Source organism: Pongo pygmaeus, chromosome 6 (genome assembly GCF_028885625.2).
Source record: "Pongo pygmaeus isolate AG05252 chromosome 6, NHGRI_mPonPyg2-v2.0_pri, whole genome shotgun sequence".
Taxonomy (NCBI): domain Eukaryota; kingdom Metazoa; phylum Chordata; class Mammalia; order Primates; family Hominidae; genus Pongo; species Pongo pygmaeus.
In genome coordinates, this window is record NC_072379.2 from 115,422,688 (window position 1) to 115,446,184 (window position 23,497).

A 23,497-nucleotide genomic window follows, 5' to 3' on the forward strand; every position below is an offset into this window, starting at 1 on the left:
CCAGCTAGGCCCCAGTCCCACCCTAAATGCCACATCCAGGCACTGTGTCTACAGTGCTGAGATAAAGCAACCCCATCTTTTCCACACAAATGAGCAGCAAACATATTTGCTGATTATCTTTGAGGGACATAATGACTCAGACTGAGATTTAGTCATATTTCCACAATGCTTTACATCTGAGATACTGAAAGCTTAATCCAAGGTTTCCCTGTTAGTTGAAGTCCTACTGTTAGAGCTCAAAGACAGGGTGCAGCTCTGTAAGCCAGTCCCTGATGCCTTGATCCCAATCATTAAGTTTATCAGCATTCTCCATAGGAAGAGACAAGGAGCACCTCTGCTGCAGTAAATGCTGGAGTGTTAGTTTTTCCTAGAAGCTAGTGCCTCAACACCTCTTCTGCAGATCTCAGCTATGGAGAAAATGAAAAAGAAAAAGGTTGGAGTCTCCTGGCTTATGAAATTTGAATGCCACTTGAACCTGACATATTTATTTTTTAGCTCTAAATCACACAAGATCAAGAAGTTCTGCAGATCTTATTCCAACATTGTGCAATGTCTCTATATTTACAAATTTTATTTGTTAGGGGGGCAAAAGAGACATAATTTAATCCTATTAGTTCTTCAGGAGATACTATTTAGAGATCTCACTAATTCCTGTCCTGAAGGAGAAGACTTGAAGTGTGCAATATAAATATTGCATTAACTCTAATACAGAGTTCTACATTTATGCCTTACATGTGTGCAAACAGGTGCACAGAGGCTAAAGTTCTGGTTGTATTGCTCTCCCTCCATTTACAAAAGATCAGTGAGTTCCTGCAAGCTTGCAGATTCTCTGAGGAGACCCTTAGTGGTCATCTCCTCTTAATTCTTCTGCTGGCCCCATTCAGCAAGACCAACCACAAGCAAACTGAGTAGGCAAATGGGCTTTATCTCTGGTGACTTTGCAGATGCACTAATTTTTCAGCAGGCTGTCATTAAATGCCTACTGTGTGCTAGGCATAATACAGGGTCCTGGGGATAAAAGATGATAAGACAATTCCTGTCCTCTTGTTGATAGAAGACAGCTAGTTTATGGTCAAAGACTCTCATTCACACTCACCAAATTGTTTTTATATCCCAGTGAATCCATTATATCTCTGGCAGCGCCACACACCAGGTCAAGTTTGAGGCTTTAAAGTTCCCAGGATGTCACCTAGACTTAGAGATGAAGAAACACTAACAAAAGAAGAAATAAGACAACCACAAAAACCTGACCCTGAAGAGCTGCCACCTCTGTAATGGAGTATTTAAAATTGGTCTTTGCTCCTTTAAGCAGATTCCCTTAGCTCCGGCTATCTCTGCAAAATGGATGATTGATCACCAATAGAAACTTAATTATCAATTAATCGGTTGCTATCGAATTGCTGGTACATCTCAGTTATCTGCTAGTCCTCAGAGTAATCCATAGTACTTTAGTGAAGAAATGCTTCTAATTAAACAGGGAAATAGCACTTACTAATATATCAAAGTAAATGACTAGACCTAAAACATTTGTATTAATCACAAGAGTCAGTGGGTTTAGCATCTCTAAGATTCTATTTGCTAATTTATTGCCACTGAAAATGAAGAAATCGTTGTTGATATATAAAATAGAGCATTTTCGGTGGTTTTTAATCATAAAAGTCAGTAGATGTAAAAACTCTGCATTGCATGTGGCAGACATTTGACCTTAAGGAATAAGGTCGCTATACAGAAGGATAACTAAACTTTGTTCTTAAACAATGAAATGATTTGAAATATACTTTGATCATTTTGTGATTATTATCATATGGGATGATAATAGAGAATTTCTTACTTCCTAATCATTTTCCTACACTTATAGTTACATACAAAGATGTAATGAAATTTGCTCTCCTTTTCTTCCAAGGTATACATCATTTTCCTTAATACCTTCTCCTGTCCCCATCGTCTACCCCAGATTTACCAATTCCCAGCTATCTCCTCAGGACAGTCAAGAGCCAAATACTCCCATTTGTCCCTTATAAACTCTTTTAACTTCCCCAATTTCTGGAAAAAAAAGTTTTAATAATATAGTTTTATATCTCCATATTCATCCCCCATCTACCTATAATTGATTCACTTGTTCATTCATTCAATTAATATTTACTAAACATCTACTATGCATGATAGTTAATCAACTACTAGCAATACCATGGTGAACGAGTAGGGTCCCTGATCGCAGCAAGCTGCTTGGGAGAAGTTTCACATTATCTTGTAAATCACACAAGCAAATGTTAAGTTGCAGCTTGTAACTATGTTACAGCTATGCTATGGGTACACAGGTAAATGATATTATGAGAATCTACACTAGAAGCATTTGACTTAGATAGTGGGGTCAGGGCAGGCCTCCTGAAGAAATGGTGATAAGCTAAGATCTGAAGGAGTTGTAGGAGTTAACAAGGTGAATGAAAGTGGAAGGAGCATTTTAAGCAGGGAAATAGCATCTGCAGAGGCCCTTAATGGGAGAACACGTGACATATTTGGAGCGCTGAAAGAAGGCCTGCTCGCTGGAACACTAAGAACACAGATCTGGAGAAGTTGGGCAGGGGCCGGATGATGGGAAGTGAGCCATACAGGCCATGTTAAAAAATGTTGTTCTTTATCCTGACAGCAATGGGGAAGCATTGAGTGTTTTAAATAGAGAGGGATATGGTCAGATTTGTGTTTGAAAAAGAAAATCCTGCTGCAGTGTGAAGAACAGATCACCTGGCAAGGGTAACAGTGGTTGTGGTGGGTCTAGTTAGGAAGCTGCTGCAGTAGTCCAGGAAGGAGTGAGGTGGCTAGGATGAAAATTGGGAGGAAGAGCATGAAGGAGAAGACTGGATGGGTCTAGGAGGCATTTAGAAATGAAATTGTTGGGAATTGGTGATGGACTGTATATGGGGACGGAGGGAGAGGGAGGAATTGGGGATGACACTTAGATTTCTGACTTGTGCACCTGGAGGAAGGGTAGAGCCATTCACTGAGGTGTGTAGTATCGTAAGATCAGGCAGGGGGAAGATTGTGGTTTCTAAGATGGGCGTGTTGTTGAATCTGAGGTCTCTGAGGCATGTGAATGGAGATACTTAAGTGATGTTGTCTACAAGTGCTGGGCTCTTTGTTTGTTTGTTTTGTTTTTATTGCATGGGAGGTCTTCCAGAAAACCTGCTAGACAAATTCTAAAAGAAATATAACACTTACTCTGGGTGCTATTGTGAGAGATTTATATAAACTAGCTTGTTTAATAGTTACACTAGCTCTATAAGGTAAGTACTATTTTTTTTAGTTCTCTCTATTTTACAGATTGGGGGGAATAAAACACAGAAATTACATGATTTTCTGAATACAGAAAGATTATTACACAAAGCAAGTAAGCATTAGGGGCCAAGTAAGCATTAGGGGCCAGGATTTGATGCAAGCACTTGGGTCAGTGCTCTGTGGCCTCCCAGTGAGTTATCCGTTAACCACCACTCCCTACCATCTCTCTGCACAAGAATGCACAAAGGCACACATTTAAAAATATAATGTGGGAGCATGCCTCTAACGTTCATTATTATTCCAGTTGAAATTCGTCTCATCAGACTTGCCTGCTAGAAACATTACCTTTGTGTCAAGGGCTGAGACATTTAAAAGTTTTGTTTTTCTTGTAATAGCAGCAGCTAAGTTCCATCTTTAGGCGTGCATGTATTGAACCACGGTGTGAATTGTGATAGTAAGGTTTTAGAGTCTATAAATAATGCCTAGTGAAATTGGAGCCATTCGGTCACTAGAAGTATTTATGCCTATCTGTGGCTATTTGTCTATTTGCACGATTATCCTTGCCATTCTCCTCCAGGCTCTGAAAGACACACTGAAAGGTCTCTTACCAGCTTGTTCACGTCTGGACTCACATTAACTCTATGATGATATTTTATTCCAGACACTTCTGAGAAATTCATCAGGCTGTGAAGCGCGCCGTGATGAATATCGAACAGAGTTTACCACAGCTTTGCAGCGCGTTGACTTATTCATGGGTCAATTCAGCGAAGTCCTCTTAACATCTATATCCACCTTCATTAAAGGAGACCTCACCATAGCTAATCTTGGGACATCAGAGGGTCGCTTCATGCAGGTAGGTGCTTTCTGAGAGTAGCTGTGTCTGTTCTATCTGGTATTGTGCAATTAATTTGTTTTCGTTTTTGCAGTAAGGTATTTGCAAATACTGTAAAGTCCAAATCATAGTAGAAACTGGAACACAGACTGAAAGCCAAACAATGAAGCCTGGTACACTTTCTGTTAAATGTGTGGTCTCTTTGTATTAAGTTCGTGAAGCTTTCAGTTTGAATCTGGTTGCTTTAATTTTCTCATCCAGAATGGTGTGGGTTTTTTTTTTCCATTCATAATTTCTGTCACATGATTGGAAAATAAAATGAAACAATTAAAGCACTTCTAGGCAATTTTTTTTTTTTATTTCAAGGGCAGCTACAGATCAAAGGAGAGCTATTGTGTGAACCATGCATCTCCATGAGAAGAAACATTCACATCATTGAGAAATATTGGCAGGAGTTAGAAAGGGACAACATTATCATCAAAATCCCATTGTAACTCAAGCTCTCCTGATTCTGTAAAATGGTAGGGTTGGATGCAAATAAGTTCAAATACAAAAAAAAAAAAATCCAGATTTTATTAAGAAATGGTTTTAATGCATAGCAACAGTATTTCTGTACAACAAAAGTTTCCATTTCAACTTACTGTGTTTCCTAGATACAAGAACCATAGCACTTTGCAGAAATTAAAATACTCTCTTGTTGGGTTAGTTTTTGCTGTTTTGTAGTTATTGGTGCTTTTAGCATGAGTTGTTAGTAGATTCTTGATGAGGGAAGAATGACAATAGCATCTATGGAAATCTTGAACCTCTATGAATACTAGAAATTTCTTTTAAAGGGAGATTTCATAATTGTCTGATGTAGTTAGTACTCTCATTAGACAATAACCTCTAGTAAACCAACTGAGAATGATAAGCTTTTCCTATAACTTGCCTATCTATACATCCTATATGTGTATTCTTCTACAAAACATTTTTTTAATTACCACTCTCTTTATAGCAGCCTGGATATTGATCATTGCCATATTTTAAAACCTGTAAGCTATGTTTTTCTTGTACTAATGGGCATGGTGGAATTTTTTCAAGGTCAAAAACCACTTAAATAAAACCTTCCTAGCTCAAAACTAATCATACAGGTCCTGTTATCTAATTATTCCCATAGTAATCTCCCTTCTGTTGCTTCACAGTGAACTACGCCTTTTCTCCCTCTTTCCTCTGTCCATTCCGCTATGCTTATTTATCCAACTCATCCATCTTGACCATTTAATTCTATCCTTAACTTCTCAAACCTGAAGGAGGGAAGCCCCACCCCTCCCACAGAGACATGCACTCTAATGTATTTGAAATATGGTCATATCTATTATGTGTAAAATGTGTAGTATTGTTCTGTGTTTATACATGCTTTTAATTTACATCAATGTCATTCTATAGAATTGCAAAAATACAAAGAAGAACTGGAGAAGCTGGCATCTATTGATTTCCTAATGTGTTCATTATGTTGATTTGCCCCCTTTATCTTTATTTCTGCTTTCTTTTTTTTTTTTTTTTCAAAATCGTCCGTTACCTCGCCAGTCCAGTTTTGTATGAATAAGCTTTTTATGATTACTTTAGCTCCGACGTTTTTTTAACATCAAAAGTTCCCTGGCCTATTTCCACATTCTAAAGTTGTAAATACAATTCCTTATTTAAATATGTTGCTTTATTAACTGAGTAAATTCTGCTGTATGACAGAGTCCATCGCCTGAGGGATATGTCACGCATCAGTCTTATTATAGAAACTCTGTAGCAAATGTTTTATTCTTGTCTCCTAGCCTTTGTGTAAAAGAAACTATATTTTGCCCATTAACCGTGCATCCAAAACAAAAGGTAAAAATAAATGCTTATTTTTTGAAAAGTACTGGTATCACTGATTTTTTTTTAAAGTGGCTTTTAATTTATCAAATAAGTATCAAGAACTACCTAACTTTGCTTTACTAGACAAACGAATGAAGCAAAGAAACAGTGACACAGAACCTACCTTTAAGAAATTAAATTTTAGTGGGAAAGACAAACATATTTACCTGATAATAATAGTACATACAGACAAAGGGCTATTCGAAACCACAGAGGATCTATTTCTCTGACGCTTGCCTAAGAGAATTTCGTTCCATTAAATTTTATAAAGAAACTTAAGCATTTGAAGGATCAAACAATCAACATCACTGAAGTCCAGATATTTACAGTAAATAATAGTGGGGGAGGAGTCAGGAGTGGAGCACAGATATGGCAACCTCCCACTTTAATCTGTCAGAGCAGTGACTTCCTACAAAGTTCTGTAAATGTTTTGACTGCACCACAGTGCTAAATGTATGGCTAGGCCTAAGTTTCTACAACTCGTGTTTTAGTAAATACGATGAAGTTTCTGTTACAAAATAGAATGGACATTTTTTTTCCCCAAAGACAGTTGCCCTACACAAAAGGGAACAGAAAAATGATTTTACTTCCTTCCTACTCTGAAGCCTAATGGCAAAGTTGCTTTGCAAATTTTTTTCTCCCAAGAGTTTGCAGCTGTTTCTGTCTTTCCTATTGTGCTTATGTTCAGCTCTGGCTGGGAACACAAGCTACAGCCCCAGCTGTTGGGTGCAAAGTGAATCAGGTATTTCACAGTGGTCATTTGATTAGAAAGAATTATATTGTTTAGCTAACAATATTTTGTGTATGGCAGGGAAGACATTTTTGGCATGTTCCTAACATTTAATGATGTGTAACTTATCTTGTACAGGTGCAGCTGTATCTGAAAATACTGATGTGTACATATATTTAAGTCTCAATATCTGTACAGCCATGTCAATGTAGATGAAGATTTAAAAACAATTTTTATTTGCATGGTCACTCTCTTGGGATACTTTGAAGTAAAATAGTAGGATAAGCAATGTTTGAGATAGTGTAAGTGAACAATGAGAACGTGCCTTCTTACAAACTGGGGAAGGAGATGTAGAACAGAGCCAGACTTGGGAACATTAACACAGTATACACGGCTACGTGGGAGAGGGAAGAGGGATTCTCATGAAGATCACAGGACTAATCACAGGGATTGTCCACGTCTCCCTTCTGAGCGCCTCGTCTAATCTACGTCCAAAACAATGCTTCCTTGATTTTTTTTTAACAGCACTTGTATAAGGCTTTTAATCTCTAAATGCAAAGCATTGCTATTAAAATATTTGTGCCTGACTGTCAGGCCAGGGAGAGTGAGTGGATCAGGGATGCGAGAGGGGGTGGGGAGGCCCTTTCAAGAATTATTTCAAGTTCAGCTCCACAAATACTCACTGGGCAACTACTATGTGCAGTACACTGTTCCTGCTTCCAATGGCCACGGCCTGGGCACTGTCACTGCTGCTACTGGGCTCCGTGGTTCCATCCTAGCTCTTCCCGCATGCCCCTTTCCCCTCTCCAAGTTCCTAAATGTTGTTACCACCCACTCATCACTCCTGTTCTCTTCTGCCTCTTAACTGGAGTAATTGGATCTTAAGTAAGAAACCCAAGGAGGTAGAGATCACCTAAAAAGATGTCCCGTGTTCAAGATCATTACTTATGACCACTACTTAAAAGATTGTGTTAGTAATCAGTGAACCTAAGAATAATTACTCACTTCCAATAAGAAAAATTTGTTTATCTATTGACCTCCTGTCTTCAAATTCCTTCGGTTCCCGTGCCCCCATCGTGGCATGTCAGTGCTTTCTGAGAGAAGCCTGTAGTATGCATCATGTTTGGAATTACTGCCATTTTAGAGTGTATAGATACAGATCCCCAATTCGTCAATGTTGTGAACATCTGGGAGAGACACAACTGAAGGAAGCTTCAACTTGAACAATGATTCTCTTTAAGGGTTTCTAACTTACCCATCTCTTTTATAAAATAATCACATAAAAATATTATCTGCCTTTTTTTGTGTGTACATCATTAACTTAGTTTTAACCCTAAAGAATGTTAGCTTTGGCTTTTTTTTTTTTTTTTTTTTCCACAGAGTCTCGCTCTGTTGCCCAGGCTGGAGTGCAGTGGTGCAATCTTGGCTCACTGCAACCCCCACCTCCAGGATTCAAGCAATTCTTGTGCCTTAGCCTCCTGAGTAGCTGGGATTACAGGCACGTACCACCATGCCCAGCTAATTTTTGTACTTTTAGTAGAGACGGGTTTTTCGCCATGTTGGCCAGGCTGGTCTAGAAATCCTGGCCTCAAGTCATCTGCCAGCCTTGGCCTCCCGAAGTGCTGGGATTACAGGTATGAGTCACCGTGCCCAGAAGATTTGGTATATTTCTTTAGAGGAAAATACACTCAAGAGTTCTGAAATTTCTTTTGTGTAAGAAAGAACTTTTTATAAATAATAATTTCAGTTATGTCCATAACTAAAAATCAAGTCCAGTTTATGTTTAGTCTCCCAAAATGAATTGACACATGCTCTTGAAAGACATACCTTATACATTGTTACATGCATAGAAATTTAAAATATCATAAATATTTGAAATCATAGGACAATGCTAAGCTTTTGTTTTGGCTTTTGGTAGCAAGGAATAAATGAGATTTCTTGCACAGGTGCTTTTGGAAAGAGCAGAGAGACATTTTAAGACATGAAATATATGTTTTACTAGTTTCTTGAACTTTTATTACTTTTTAATTTCAAAAACAGGTATACTCTGTGTATAAATTGGCTAATTCTACAATCAACATGTTTGAAATACTGATATGAAAGAATTGATTATTTTAAAATTTTAACAAATTTCCTAGCTTATTTGGTTTTTAGATGTTCAAAATATTTTTTTTACAAATACCTCAATCTGGTATTGACTCATTTTGACTCATCTCAGAAAATTGAAGTACACACATCAGTATTGTAACAGAGAGGAAAATTATTTTGCCTTTTGGATGTATCTGGCCTTCAAAATGTCAAGTTGGTGTAGAAGCACTCGTACCCATTCACCAAAAAGAACAAAGGAAAGAACAGAGTAAACTTCATTTAATTCACCATTTGCTGCCTGGCACTTTGTCTTACCATTTTCTGAGCTATCAGTACCAATCAGCAATTTCTACTTCTTATTTTTTATTTTTTTCTTTTTAAAAAAACTACATACTTACCATAATTGAAACAGATAACTCTACTCTTCGTATTCTGATTTCTTTCTAAATAAACACCAATTTCTATCACATACTGAAGAAAATAGGAAACCTGAAACAGCAAAGCAGAAAGAGGCATCAGAAATACCTTGAAAATGCAGATTAAACTCTTTTAGGTTAATCTAGATTCTGAAACATTTAAAAACCTCATGACTTCATTAAAGCTTAAATAAGCTTCTTATTTCAGTCTTTTTGTATATTAAGGCAACAGATATGCCTTGAGGACCAGAGTCTGTATTCTGTATTGGGAACTCCAGGGTAAACAGACGTACTCTCTGAATTCATAGGTCACATCCTGCTATAACCCGATCCATTTATGAATAGTGACATCTTCTTCACTCGTATTTTTTTCGTTGAGCCTCAATTTCCAATAATTGGCCAGTCATGGTGGCTCATGCCTGTAATCCCAACATTTTGGGAGGCAGAGGCTGGAGGATTGCTTGAGGCCAGGAGTTCCAGACCAGCCTGGGCAACACAGCGAGACCCCGTCTCTACAAGACATAAAAAACTTAGGCATGTGTGGTGGTGCATGCCTGTAGTCCTAGCCATTTGGGAAGCTGAGGCAGGAGGATCGCCTGAGCCCGGGAGTTTGAGATTGCAGTAAGCTGTGATCATATCACTACATTCCAGCCTGAATGACAGAGCAAGACCCTGTCTCTTAAAAGAAAAGAAAATCCAATAATTTGCAACATCTTTCATTAAGAATGAAGCTTTTCTTATTCCTCAACAGAAATTCTCTATTGTTCTTGACTTCTAAATTAGAATCAATCTAGATGATATCAAAGCTCCTGTTCAGTTTTATTGGCCTTAAAATAGAAATGCGTGTTTTCTGTTTGTATAAAAGGAAACTTCAATCTTCAAAAGATTGTATGTAGGCTTCTTGGCTACATTTTAATCTATATTTCTGTAAGACTGAATCATTTACAATAAGATTTACTGTGTTTTGGGGGGGTAGTTTTTTGGTTTGTTATAGGGATGGGGTTTCCCTGTGTTGCTCAGGCTGGTCTTGAACTCCTGGGCTCAAGCGATTCTGCTGCCTCAGCCTCCCAAAGTGCTGAGATTACAGGTGTGAGTGAGCCACCAACCACACCTGGCCCTACTGTTATTTGATCCCAGGATAACTATGCGAAGAAGGGCTGTGTTGCATGTTTTCTAACGTGCTTTCCATCCAGTTCAGATGCACTGAAGGCCACCGAGATGTCACGTGTAGAACCCATACCTGTAGAGTTGGATGTCAGTGTCTTGATGAAAGTAGTACAATGCCAACAAGCATTCCAGTGGTTACTCCGATCTCTCCAAGAATATTAAAGGATATGAAATGTTCTTAGTCCAAAGCAACTCTGATTAAACCCTATGTCTTGTTCTACCCTCAACTTCCAGTGGTCTCTCCCTCTCCTTCAGGAGGTCCACTCTCACACACACTGTTCCAGCCCCACCATGCGCCGCTTCCAAAACCTCTGCTCTGCACCCACCTATAGGATATGCCCCCAACCCTTCGCCGCCTCTGCCAAGCACAGGTGCCTGGGGAGTGCCTCGTCTCCTGCTCTGATTGCTTTTCCTAAGGAGAAGCCACTTTTGTTCCTTCCACCCCTCCCCCGCCTCCAGCCCCTCTAGAGCCCTGTTTCACGGAAGACCAGTCTGACCATGAAGGACTGTTCTTCAGAACACTGACTGGCCTATCAAGCAGGGGATGCCCAAGTATTATCTTGGGCAGGAGGAATAGGAGGAAGGCTGTGAACCCTCTTACTTAATTTAAGAAAACATTTTGGCAGAGAACTATAAACCAAAACTACAATGAAGTACCACTTCCCACCCAGTAGAATGGCTAGAATCAAGAAAATAAAAAATAACAAGTATAAGTGAGGATGTCAAGAAATTGCAGCCTTCATACACTGCTGATGGGGATGTAGAATGGGGCAGCCACTACAGAAAATGGCTTGGCACTGCCTTAAAGGGTCAAATAGAGTTGTCATAAGACCCAGCAATTCCACTTCTAGGTACCCAAGAGACATGAAAATATATGTTCACACAAAAAGTTATCAACATACATAGCAGCATTATTCACAATAGGCAAAAAGTGGAAAACCCAAACGTCCATTGAGTGATAAATAGACAAATAAAAGGTGGCATATCCGTATAATGAAATATTATTTTGGTGATAAAAAGGAGCATGAAGAACCTTGAAAACATTATATTAAGGCCAGGCACAGTGGCTCACACCTGTAATCCCAGCACTTTGGAAAGCCGAAGCAGGCAGATCACTTGAGGTCAGGAGTTCAAGACCAGCCTGGCCAATATGGGGATACCCTGTCTCTACTAAAAATACAAAAATTACCTGGGCATGGTGGCCCACTCGTGTAATCCTAGCTACTCGGGAGGCTGAGGCAGGAGAATCACTTGAACCCAGGAGGCGGAGGTTGCAGTGAACTGAGGTCGCACCACTGCACTCTAGCCTGGGCAACACAATGCAACTCCATCTCAAAAAAATAAAAATAAATATAAATAAATTTTTTAAAAAAAGAAAGAAAGAAAAAGAAAACTTTGTGTTAAGTGAAAGATGCCAGGCACAAAAAGACCACATATTATAGGATTCCATTTATATGAAATATCTAGAATAGGAAAACCTGTGGAGATAGAAAGTAGATTAGTGGTAGTCAAGGGCTAAGAGGATATGGGGAGACTGGGAATGACAGCTAAGGGATGTGGGGCTTCTTTTTGAGATAATGAAAGCATTCTACAACCCTGGCTCAAAAAATAAAAAAATTTAAAACCGTTCAATTGTCCACTTTAAAAACAATGGGGGAGGTATACAGAAACTGCATACAAACATTTTATGTTAAATTGTATTCATCATTCTTAAAATTTAATTCTATTAATAAAACGGTTTAAAGATAAAACTGTATATGGGAGGTAAGGAGATATGGCCTTTACATATTTGTGGATATCTCACACAAAGTTACTTTGTTCAGGTTTACAGATTTGGGGGCCTAGGCACAACAGTTTTATTTGTACATGTATTTCTTCCCCATGTCCTATCTACAAGGGGCTATGTGAGATCAAAACCACAACCATCCAGTAAATTCAGATTCTGCCCTGCCCCAAATGTATTAGTCCTGTATTTTCAAGGCCATTAAAGAAAAAATATTCTGTGACCTAAATACTAAAGATTAGTTGTTGAACAGTAGAAACTCAAAGATAATTGTTGGTCTTCTATTTTATGCTAATTCTTCTAAGATTGCCAGGTTATTTATCATAAGAATTACACGTACATGGCAAATTTAGTTCCGTTCCTAGAAATATCTCCACGACAACCAAAAGGAACTCCTCACTTCTGGTACGCATTGCTTCAGGGGTATTTTGAGAGTTAAAGTGGTTAATCGACTATTTAGAATCCTAGCAATAAGAGAAAGAAAAGAATTAAGGGTAGAAAAACATTTATAGCAGTAGGTATCCCTGCAGAGAACGGGCTAATGATCAACTAAAAAGACATTTGCATCTGTGGTACAACCTCTGCGCAAAATTCCAAATGGCATTCTCTCTTCCAAGTCACCTCACTTTTCCATGTGCCTTCCTGTCTTCTCGTCTTCATCCCATTTTCTATAGCAAGCGACACTCATGCTAACTCATGATCAAAAGTAGAGCTTGGCGAAGTGTGCTAGTAATATTTTCTCTATGCCATCAAAAACTATTTAGATGCAGAGACTTTCTCCATAGGTACACTTAACTTGTGCAGCAAAAATTACTGAAACACAGAGTAACTGGCAAGGCAAATATATTGTGAAATTTGTTTTAGTACTTTTACTCACGAGTGGCTCTTGGGAGCTCAGAGTTGAAGCTTTTTCAATGGTATTTACTCTGGTGCTCCAAGGGCCTAGCAGTTGAGTGTTTAAGAGGTCAAGCACATGGATTCTGGCCTCAGATAAAGCTCTGTGGAAATCTGACTCTTGTACTTTCTAGCTGAAATTCTACGTTGTATTTTTTTTTTAAGGAAAATAATAGTACCTACCTCATAGGAGTATTGTGAGGAGTAAATAAAATCTCCATTTAAAGCACTTAGCACAATATGTGACTCAGTTACCTGTTATGAAAGTGCCATACATTTGGTGCTTTTCAGACAAAGCTCTTTAACAGAGGATACACATATCAATCAATCCAAGTCCACAGGTGCAAAGAGCTTCCGAAAAGAAAGAGAAAGGTTAATTCTTTCTGGGAAAGGACTATCTGGATGGGCTTCAGATATTTCATAAAGTCAAAGATGATGACCTAGTAATTAAGAAGGGATTGATTATTATAGATTCGGGAAATGGTATTAAAGAGAGCAAGAAGGTAGGAGAAAAAAAGGGCTCTAGGAGGTGATTGTTATGTAGCCAGTCTAAGTAGAACGGAGGAAACCAGGGAGACAGACACAAAATGCAGATGTCCATTGCAAGGTTCATAGCAATGAATAATCTTCAGTGAAGTGCAAAGCGTAGAATGAGATGGAAAACAAAGTCAGGTATTAAGACAGACTGGTGTTCTGTGTTACTTTTGACCTGTGTATGAGAAAAGGAGTTTTTTTGCTTTTGTGTTTTTGTTTTTGTTTTTTTTGTTTTACCTTTGCAGTTTGAAGTGAGTGGCAACAGCCAAAGAAATGTGGGGGGTATTGGGCAGGAGTATAGGAAAAATGAGACGTGGTGAGCACCAGAAGGGAGTTAAGATTGCAAAATTGGGTAACCAAAATCTGGAGAATTTGAAATGGAAGCTTTGGAAGTCTGACATCTGATATTCTGCTTGTAACCAGTACCCAAAGGGAGGTGGGACTGGTAATTGAATTTCTGTTCACTTTGCCTGCAAAGGTCACCAATACATATTGGGCCCTAACTTTAGGAAATAACAATAGTTTCCAACCTTTCCCATCCTGACCAAGTGACCCTTGATCCATCACTTAACTTCTGTGCAAATATAACCACCCTTTTTAATGGAGATGTTTTGAAAGCGTTGAGTGTTTAGGGTAGAACAAACATTAGAGCACAAATGTCATGATGTTTAACTTTTACGGCTATATGTGAGCTTGGTTAGTTTCTCTATCAACAATCCACTCTCTGAGAACATATTAAGTACTTTGAGAATCTTCCCAAATTGCTTCAGGGTCCTTGGCTCCTTTATTATTCTGAAGAAAAAATTTACAATTGTTCCCCAGAACATTTATATGTTGTATGTGTTTGTTAGAGTACAAAGCAGTTAATTATTTTTGTAATTTTCATTCCCATTATACGAATGAGAAAGCTGAGGTAGAGGAGTGACTATGTAATTGTAATCTCACAGATGTCCATGTTTGTCCTGTAATTTCATACCTATCGTGAGTAAATGCATGTTCAATGCAATGTAAAAAGCTATTAGAGATGTTGGGCAATTTCACAAAGTAGATTTCAAGTCTAGGGCAGTGCTGAGCCGCCTCCACCTTCATGTATATGCAACCCAGTGGCCTACTTAAGAGTGAAAGTTTCTCTGAGAACTCCAACACCCTCCTAAAAATCTAAGTGTTCATGTAAGATAATCATTTGGATTTTATCCCAATTGTTGTCAATTATGCTCTGAACTTTATTATTACTGGGTTCTAGGAACAGGACAGATGGAAATTAGATAGCTGGGAAACATCCCAAATTTTAAAAACCTGAAAGCAAAAATGACATCAGTCATCAAACCTCATTTCCCTGGCATTGTTAAAACCATCAGGCCTTATTTTAAAGCCAGACCAAGAAGCAGAGTTTTATAATCCAAGTAATAATATATTGTGGGACAGTGGTTTATGAAAAAATACAACACATCATTTCAAAGTAGCTGGGGGCCTGTTTTGACCTGAAAAGATCTATAAATATGGCTTAAGAGTAGCACAGCTGGAACTAGCTCCAGTATTCCAGACTCCGTGTCCACTACTCTTAACCATTACGTCAAGGGAAACTGCCTGGCAGGGAGGATTAAGAGGATATATTTAAAAAATAATCCAGAATCATTGTAGCATGTGTGGTGTCTTCTTTCTGGAGAGAGTTTTGGTTCCTCCATTTCCCAATACAATTGCAGGGATTTGTCTGTATGTGCTGCCAATTGATTGAAAGATCTCTTTCCCTTGAAACCATTAAAAGATCATAGGCAAAGTCTGTCTTGGGGGTTCAGATAATTTGGCTTCAAGGCAAGAGATTAGAAGATGACATATTGATTTACAATGAGAGGAACTGTTGGGTCTTCAGTTCAAACACCCACAAGCCCTGCTAATCTGTTATTACCATTATCATCTACATTTTCCACTTATATTTAAACTGAGCTTGTTGGAATAAGGATGTTATAACTTTTTTGCTTTTTAGGTTGTGGTTTCTCGATCAGGACCATCAACCCCTCATGTGAATTTTCTCCTGGACTCCCATCTGGTGTCTCCAGAAGTGATTGTGGAGCATCCATTAAACCAGAATGGCTACACACTGGTTGTCACTGGGAAGAAGGTAAGCTGTTCCCACAGGGAATTTCCATAGACGTGGTTTTTCCCAAATGGATATTTACAACCAGTGTCGCTTGGCCCTTTATAATGTCTCTCTTCATCTTAAATTTACCCCTCCTCCACTAAGTTCTTTAGTGAGTATTCCAGAGATCTTCTGAAATCGAGTTAATTTGTTATTCAAGGAAGACTAGACCTAAGGGAGGTCTTTTTCAAAACTTCTCCTTTTGTCCTATATTTCTCAACAAGAAAAATAAACACACAGAATGAGAATTGCAGTCCTCATGACAGAGCTGTAGTGCAGGCAGATAAATCCCGGAAATGTACATTGGAATCGGACTCCAACCAATAATCCCTTTTCTCCTAGAGAAGAAAGTGCATCTTGATGCCAGAATGATATGCAACCTTACTTAGAATTTTCCAGAGGTTCAAGTGTGTTTTCCCACCACTTAAATTATACTCTCTTGTTATTTTAAAATCATCTCAGACAGGGCACAATGTCCCTGCTATGTAGAACCTCTAACATTGCATGGCAATGCTATGCTCACTGGACAATAATGTTACTTTTTCACATACCTGCTAACAATAAAGGAAAGGAAGGAATCAGATTTTTAAAATTTTAATCACTGTTATGACAGGATTTGCACACACAGTTGCTAAGTCTAGAAAATTCCATCAAATGATATTTACATGTACATTTTGTGTACTTACTTTATAATTAATGAACAAACTAGATACCCCTCTGGAAGCTCTTTCCACCCCTTTTCTTCACAGATCACGAAGATCCCATTGAATGGCTTGGGCTGCAGACATTTCCAGTCCTGCAGTCAGTGCCTCTCTGCCCCACCCTTTGTTCAGTGTGGCTGGTGCCATGACAAATGTGTGCGATCGGAGGAATGCTCGAGCGGGACATGGACTCAACAGATCTGTCTGCCTGCAATCTACAAGGTAGGAATCTCTAACAGCTGTCATACATGTTTTTGTTTGGTGTTTTTTGTTTTGTTTTGTTTTGTTTTTTGTTTTTTTTAGATACAAATCCCACTAATGAAAAAAAATTTAAAAATCAATTTACTCATTTAGCTGTGAGTCATCAGCTAAAGCACCATCTCTCTCTTGGCTTTATCCCTCAGGCAGGGAGGGGTGGCGTTTGGGCATCCCCCCGAGTCCTGCACCTGAAGTGCTTGCTTCACATTGTCCAGGTTCTCTCCCTGGGCAGCTGCTCACCTTTAGTGCCGTGTGAATAAAAGAGTGGTGGTGAATAAACAACAGTGCTCCCCATTTTCTCACACTGGGGCCTCTTCCCTCCTGACTCACCCACTCTCTGATTCCTCGCCACTTCCTATATCGGCCAAGTGCCCAGGCATGAGCCTCCATCACAGAAACAGATCTGCTCATGGCATATCCTGGAACCCTGAGCTGAATCCTGCAAACTGGTGATCCCTGCCATGCTGGGGCACACAGGACAGTTTTCTTCCTGTCCGATGCATAGATGGTGGCCTTGTCTGTTCACAGATGAGACTGAATATTATTTCCCAGGGTGAGGTGGGAGGCAAGTGGAGGGTCAACACCCATGGGTGGCTGTGAGTCTTCCTTCAGTGTTCCCAGAAAAAAAGCAAAGGCTCAACGGATGACTATACTAACATCTATACTTCTGTAAGCCATGCCACTCTTTAATTCATTCCAAAAATATTTATTGAGTACATACCATTTAGCAGGCTGCCCTGTAGTCCCTGGGGAGATATAGTCCAGGACAAGACAAGCACATCTCTTGCTGATAGAGAACTCAGTTTCTGACAATGGATATCAGCTCTAACATCACAGCCATGCTAACTATGTTGCCTTATTTGCTTAAGCACATATTCGGCACTATGAAAATCTCCATGCAATTTTAAAAAATTTCTTAGTCCAAAACATCTTGCTTAAAAACACTTCCCTGGTGAGAACCCAGTATGTATTTTTCTCTGTGTGCATGTAGAAAAGTTGGACTTTAGTAAATAGTTCTTATGAAAGATTAAAGTTAAAGGTCTCGGTCACCTGGTTCATGCCCAAGTAAACAAACTGTGCAAGTCAGAACAAGAACCACCCCCAAGTGCATGGCTGTTTTCATTTAGTTACGGTTTGGAGCAATATTTGTAGTGGGTGACTGGGTTTTAAACCAAGTTATTTTCTGTTAGGTGTGACACAGTTATTAAGACTTAGCTTGATCGACCAGAGAATAAACTAAAGACAGTAACAAAACAAATTTAAATCTATACTGTAGTATTTGTGCACTTTTTTGTTGTTCAGTATACTTTTGGAACTGTATGCAATTTTATACTTTTAAAAACAAACAATTTCAGCAATTTGAGACACTAGGAATCTGAACTCTGCTATTCCATGAAATACATATGGAAAATATATGTGTGTGTGCCCATGCAATTAAATCACACCAATTTCATTTCAAAAATAACCAAGCTGGTATTTTAAGTAAAGAAAATGGTTTGATAACCTGTACAAATGAAACATTTAATTTTTACTAATGTGCTTCCTTTTACTAAGCATAAAAGCTATACTAAAATGCCTAAAAATAAAGTAAATATTTCAGAATTTTCTGGAACCAGAGACTCTCTTGCAATATTTAAATCTCCCTCCTCTCTCACCCTTCCTAACTCTAGCATTCTATAGTTGATGATTCTCAAAGGTGGCATGCTACCATGCACAAGTCAGTGAAGCTTAAGCTGCAGTTGGGAAGGTAGGGCAGCTGAGTCCATAAATCCCTCTAGCTTCATAGTTGTTAGGAAGATTTCATGCTGCACTAGACTGTGACAGTTAGCATTCTTCCTGCAAAAAATAAGACAGATTTGAGGTGGTTGTTAAGATGGCCGAGTAGGAACAGCTCCGGTCTGCAGCTCCCAGCAAGATCAATGCAGAAGGCAGGTGATTTCTGCATGTCCAACAGAGGTACACGGCTCATCTCATTGGGACTGGTTAGACAGTGGGTGCAGCCCACGGAGGTCGAGCTGAAGCAGAGTGGGATGTTGCCTCACCTGGGAAGGGCAAGGGATTGGGGAACTCCCTCCCCTAGCAAAGAGAATCCTTGAGGGACTGTGTTGTGAGGAACAGTGCATTCCAGCCCAGATACTACACTTTCCCTATGGTTTTGGCAACTAACAGACCAGGAGATTCCCTCATTTGCCTACATCACCAGGGCCCTGGGTTTCAAGCACAAAACTGGGCAGCCATTTGGGCAGACACCAAGCTAGCTGCAGGAGTTTTTTTTCATACCCCAGTGGTGCCTGGAATGCCAGCAAGACAGAACCATTCACTCCCCTGGAAAGAGGGCTGAAGCCAGGGAGCCTAGTGGTCTAGCTCGGTGGATCCCACCCCCACAGAGCCCAGCAAGCTAAGATGCACTGGCTTGAAATTCTCACTGCCAGCACAGCAGTCTGAAGTTGACCTGGGATGCTGGAGCTTGGTGCAGGGAGGGTGTCCACCATTACTGAGGCTTGAATAGGCTATTTTCCCCTCACACTGTAAAGGGTACAGCTTCAGCAGACTTAAACATTCCTGCCTGCTGGCTCTGAAGAGAGCAGCAAATCTCCCAGCACAGTGCTCTAGCTCTGCTAAAGGACAGATTGCCTCCTCAAGTGGGTCCCTGACCCCTGTGCCTCCTGACTGGGAGACACCTCCCAGCAGGGGTTGACAGACACCTCACACAGGAGAGCTCCGGCTGGCATCTGGTGGGTGCCCCTCTAGGATGAAGCTTCCAGAGGAAGGAATAGGCAGCAATCTTTGCTGTTCTACAGTCTCTGCTGGTGATACCCTGGCAAACAGGGTCTGGAGTGGACCTCCAGCAAACTCCAGAAGACCTGCAGCAGTGAGGCCTGACTGTTAGAAGAAAAATTAACAAACAGAAAGGAATAGCATCAACATAAAGAAAAAGGACGTCCACACAAAAACCCTATTCAAAGGTCACCAACATCAAAGACCAAAGGTAGATAAATCCATGAAGATGAGGAAAAACCAGCGCAAAAAGGCTGAAAATTCCAAAAACCAGAACACCTCTTCTCCTCCAAAGGATCACAACTCCTTGCCAGCAAGGAAACAAAATTGAACAGAGAATGAGTTTGACAAATTGACAGCAGCAGGCTTCAGAAGTTGGGTAATAACAAACTCCTCCAAGCTAAAGGAGCATGTTTCAACCCAATGCAAGGAAGCTAAGAACCTTCAAAAAAAGTTAGAGGAATTGCTAACTAGAATAACCAGTTTAGAGAAAAACATGAATGACCTGATGGAGCTGAAAAACACAGCATGAGAACTTCATGAAGCATACACAAGTATCAATAGCCAAATCAATCAAGTGGAAGAAAGGATTGAATATCAGAGATTGAATATCAACTTAATGAATATCAACTTAATGAAATAAAGTGTGAAGACAAGATTAGAGAAAAAAGAATGAAAAGGAATGAACAAAACCTCCAAGAAATATGGGACTATGTGAAAAGACCAAACCTACATTTGATTGGTGTACCTGAAAGTTACACGGAGAATGGAACCAAGTTGGAAAACACTCTTCAGAATATTATCCAGGAGAACTTCCCCAACCTAGCAAGACAGACCAACATTCAAATTCAGGAAATACAGAGAACACCACAAAGATACTCCTCAAGAAGAGCAACCCCAAGACACCTAATCGTCAGATTCAACAAGGTTGCAACGAAGGAAAAAATGTTAAGGGCAGCCAGAGAGAAAAGTCAGGTTACCCACAAAGGGAAGCCCATCAGACTAATAGTGGATCTCTCTGCAGAAACCCTACAAGCCAGACACAAGACAAGGGTGCCCTCTCTCACCACTCCTGTTCAACATAGTGTTGGAATTTCTGGCCAGGACAATCAGGCAGGAGAAAGAAATAAAGGGTATTCAATTAGGAAAAGAGGAAGTCAAATTGTCCCTGTTTGCAGATGACATGATTGTATATCTAGAAAACCCCATTGTCTCAGCCCAAAATCTCCTTAAGCTGATAAGCAACTTTAGCAAAGTCTCAGGATACAAATTCAGTGTGCAAAAATCACAAGCATTCTTATACACCAATAACAGACAGAGAGCCAAATCATGAGTGAACTCCCATTCACAATTGCTTCAAAGAGAAGAAAATACCTGGGAATCCAACTTACAAGGGACGTGAAGGACCTCTTCAAGGAGAACTACAAACCACTGCTCAAGGAAATAAAAGAGGATACAAACAAATGGAAGAACCTTCCATGCTCATGGATAGGAAGAATCAATATCATGAAAATAGCCATTCTGCACAAAGTAATTTATAGATTCAATGCCATCCCCATCCAGCTACCAATGACTTTCTTCACAGAATTGGAAAAAACTACTTTAAAGTTCATATGGAACCAAAAAAGAGCCCGCATTGTCAAGTCAATCCTAAGCCAAAAGAACAAAGCTGGAGGCATCACGCTACCTGATTTCAAACTATACTACAAGGCTACAGTAACCAAAACAGCATGGTACTGGTACCAAAACAGAGATATCAACCAATGGAACAGAACAGAGCCCTCGGAAATAATACCACACATCTACAATTATCTGATCTTTGACAAACCTGACAAAAACAAGAAATGGGGAAAGGATTCTCTATTTAACAAATGGTGCTGGAAAAACTGGCTAGCCATATGTAGAAAGCTGAAACAGGATCCCTTCCCTATACCTTATACAAAAATTAATTCAAGATGGATTAAAGATGTAAATGTTAGACCTAAAACCATAAAAACCCTAGAAGAAAACCTAGGCAATACCATTCAGGACATAGGCATGGGCAAGGACTTCATGTCTAAAACACCAAAAGCAATGGCAACAAAAGCCAAAATTGACAAATGGGATCTAATTAAACTAAAGAGCTTCTGCACAGCAAAATAAACTACCATCAGAGTGAACAGGCAAACTACAGAATGGGAGAAAATTTTTGCAATCTACTCATCTGACAAAGGGCTAATATCCAGAATCTACAAAGAACTCAAACAAATTTACAAGAAAAAAACTAACAACCCCATCAACAAGTGGGTGAAGGATACGAACAGACACTTCTCAAAAGAAGACATTTATGCAGCCAAAACACACATGAAAAAATGCTCATCATCACTGACCATCAGAGAAATGCAAATCAAAACCACAATGAGATACCATCTCACACCAGTTAGAATGGTGATCATTAAAAAGTCAGGAAACAATAGGTGCTGGAGAGCATGCGGAGAAATGGGAACACTGTTGCACTGTTGGTGGGACTGTAAACTAGTTCAACCATTGTGGAAGTCAGTGTGGCGATTCCTCAGGGATCTAGAACTAGAAACACCATTTGACCCAGCCATCCCATTACTGGGTATATACCCAAAGGATTATAAATCATGCTGCTGTAAAGACACATGCACACATACGTTTATTGCAGCACTATTCACAATAGCAAAGACTTGGAACCAACCCAAATGTCCAACAATGATAGACTGGATTAAGAAAATGTGGCACATATATACCATGGAATACTATGCAGCCATAAAAAAGGATGAGTTTGTGTCCTTTGTAGGGACATGGATGAAGCTGGAAACCATCATTCTGAGCAAACTATCACAAGGACAAAAAACCAAACACCACATATTCTCACTCATAGGTGGGAATTGAACAATGAGAACACTTGGACACAGGAAGGGGAATATCACACACTGGGGCCTGTTGTGGGGTAGGGGGAGGGGTGAGAGTTAGCATTAGGAGATATACCTAATGTAAATGATGAGTTAATGGTGCAGCACACCAACATGGCACATGTATACATATGTAACATGTATACACATGTAACAAACCTGCACATTGTGCACATGTACCCTAGAACTTAAAGTATACTAAAAAATATATATATATAAAAGAAACCCTACAAGCCAGAAGAGAGTGGGGGCCAATACTCAACATTCTTAAAGAAAATAATTTCCTACCCAGAATTTCATATCCAGCCAAACTAAGCTTCATAAGTGAAGAAGAAATAAAATCCTTTACAGACAAGCAAATGCTGAGAGATTTTGTCACCATCAGGCCTGTCTTACAAGAGCTCCTGAAGGAAGCACTAAATATAGAGAGGAAAAACTGGTACCACCTACTGCAGAAACATACCAAATTGTAAAGACCATCGACACTATGAAGAAACTACATCAACCAATGGGCAAAATAACCAGCTAGGATCAAATTCACACATAACACTATTAACCTTAAATGTAAATAGGCTAAATGCCCCAATTAAAAGACACAGACTGGCAAATTGGATAAAGAGTCAAGACCCATTGGTATGCTGTATTCAGGAGACCCATCTCACATGCAAAGACACACATAGGCTCAAAATAAACGGATGGAGGAAGATTTACCAAGCAAATGGAAAGCAAAAAAAGCAGGGGTTGCAATCCTAGTCTCTGATAAAACAGACTTCAAACCAACGAAGATTAAAAAAGACAAAGAAGGGCATTACATAATGGTAAAGGGATCAACACAACCAGAAGAGCTAACTCTCCTAAATGTGTATGCACCCAATACAGGAGCACCCAGATTCATAAAGCAAGTCCTTAGAGACCTACAAAGAGACTTAGACTCCCACACAACAATAATGGGAGACTTTAACCCCCCACTGTCAACATTAGACAGATCAACGAGACAGAAATTTAACAAGGATATCCAGGACTTGAACTCAGCTCTGGACCAAGCAGACCTAATAGACATCTACAGAACTCTCCATTCCAAATCAATAGAATATACATTCT

The 23,497-nt window shown here is 39.5% G+C and overlaps 1 protein-coding gene and 1 pseudogene across 2 annotated transcripts in view; one reads left to right on the forward strand and one right to left on the reverse strand.

Moving 5' to 3' along the window:
• Positions 1 to 23,497, forward strand: part of MET (MET proto-oncogene, receptor tyrosine kinase) — a 123,222-nt gene that overhangs the window by 49,163 nt on the left and 50,562 nt on the right. For both annotated transcript variants that reach the window (XM_054495521.2, XM_063667785.1), the window contains 3 exons: positions 3,935 to 4,126; positions 15,589 to 15,723; positions 16,491 to 16,664. In XM_054495521.2, coding sequence (XP_054351496.1) covers positions 3,935 to 4,126; positions 15,589 to 15,723; positions 16,491 to 16,664 — 501 coding nt within the window. The remainder of the gene's footprint in view (positions 1 to 3,934; positions 4,127 to 15,588; positions 15,724 to 16,490; positions 16,665 to 23,497) is intronic.
• On the reverse strand, positions 3,163 to 3,214 carry LOC129041807 (U7 small nuclear RNA; annotated as a pseudogene).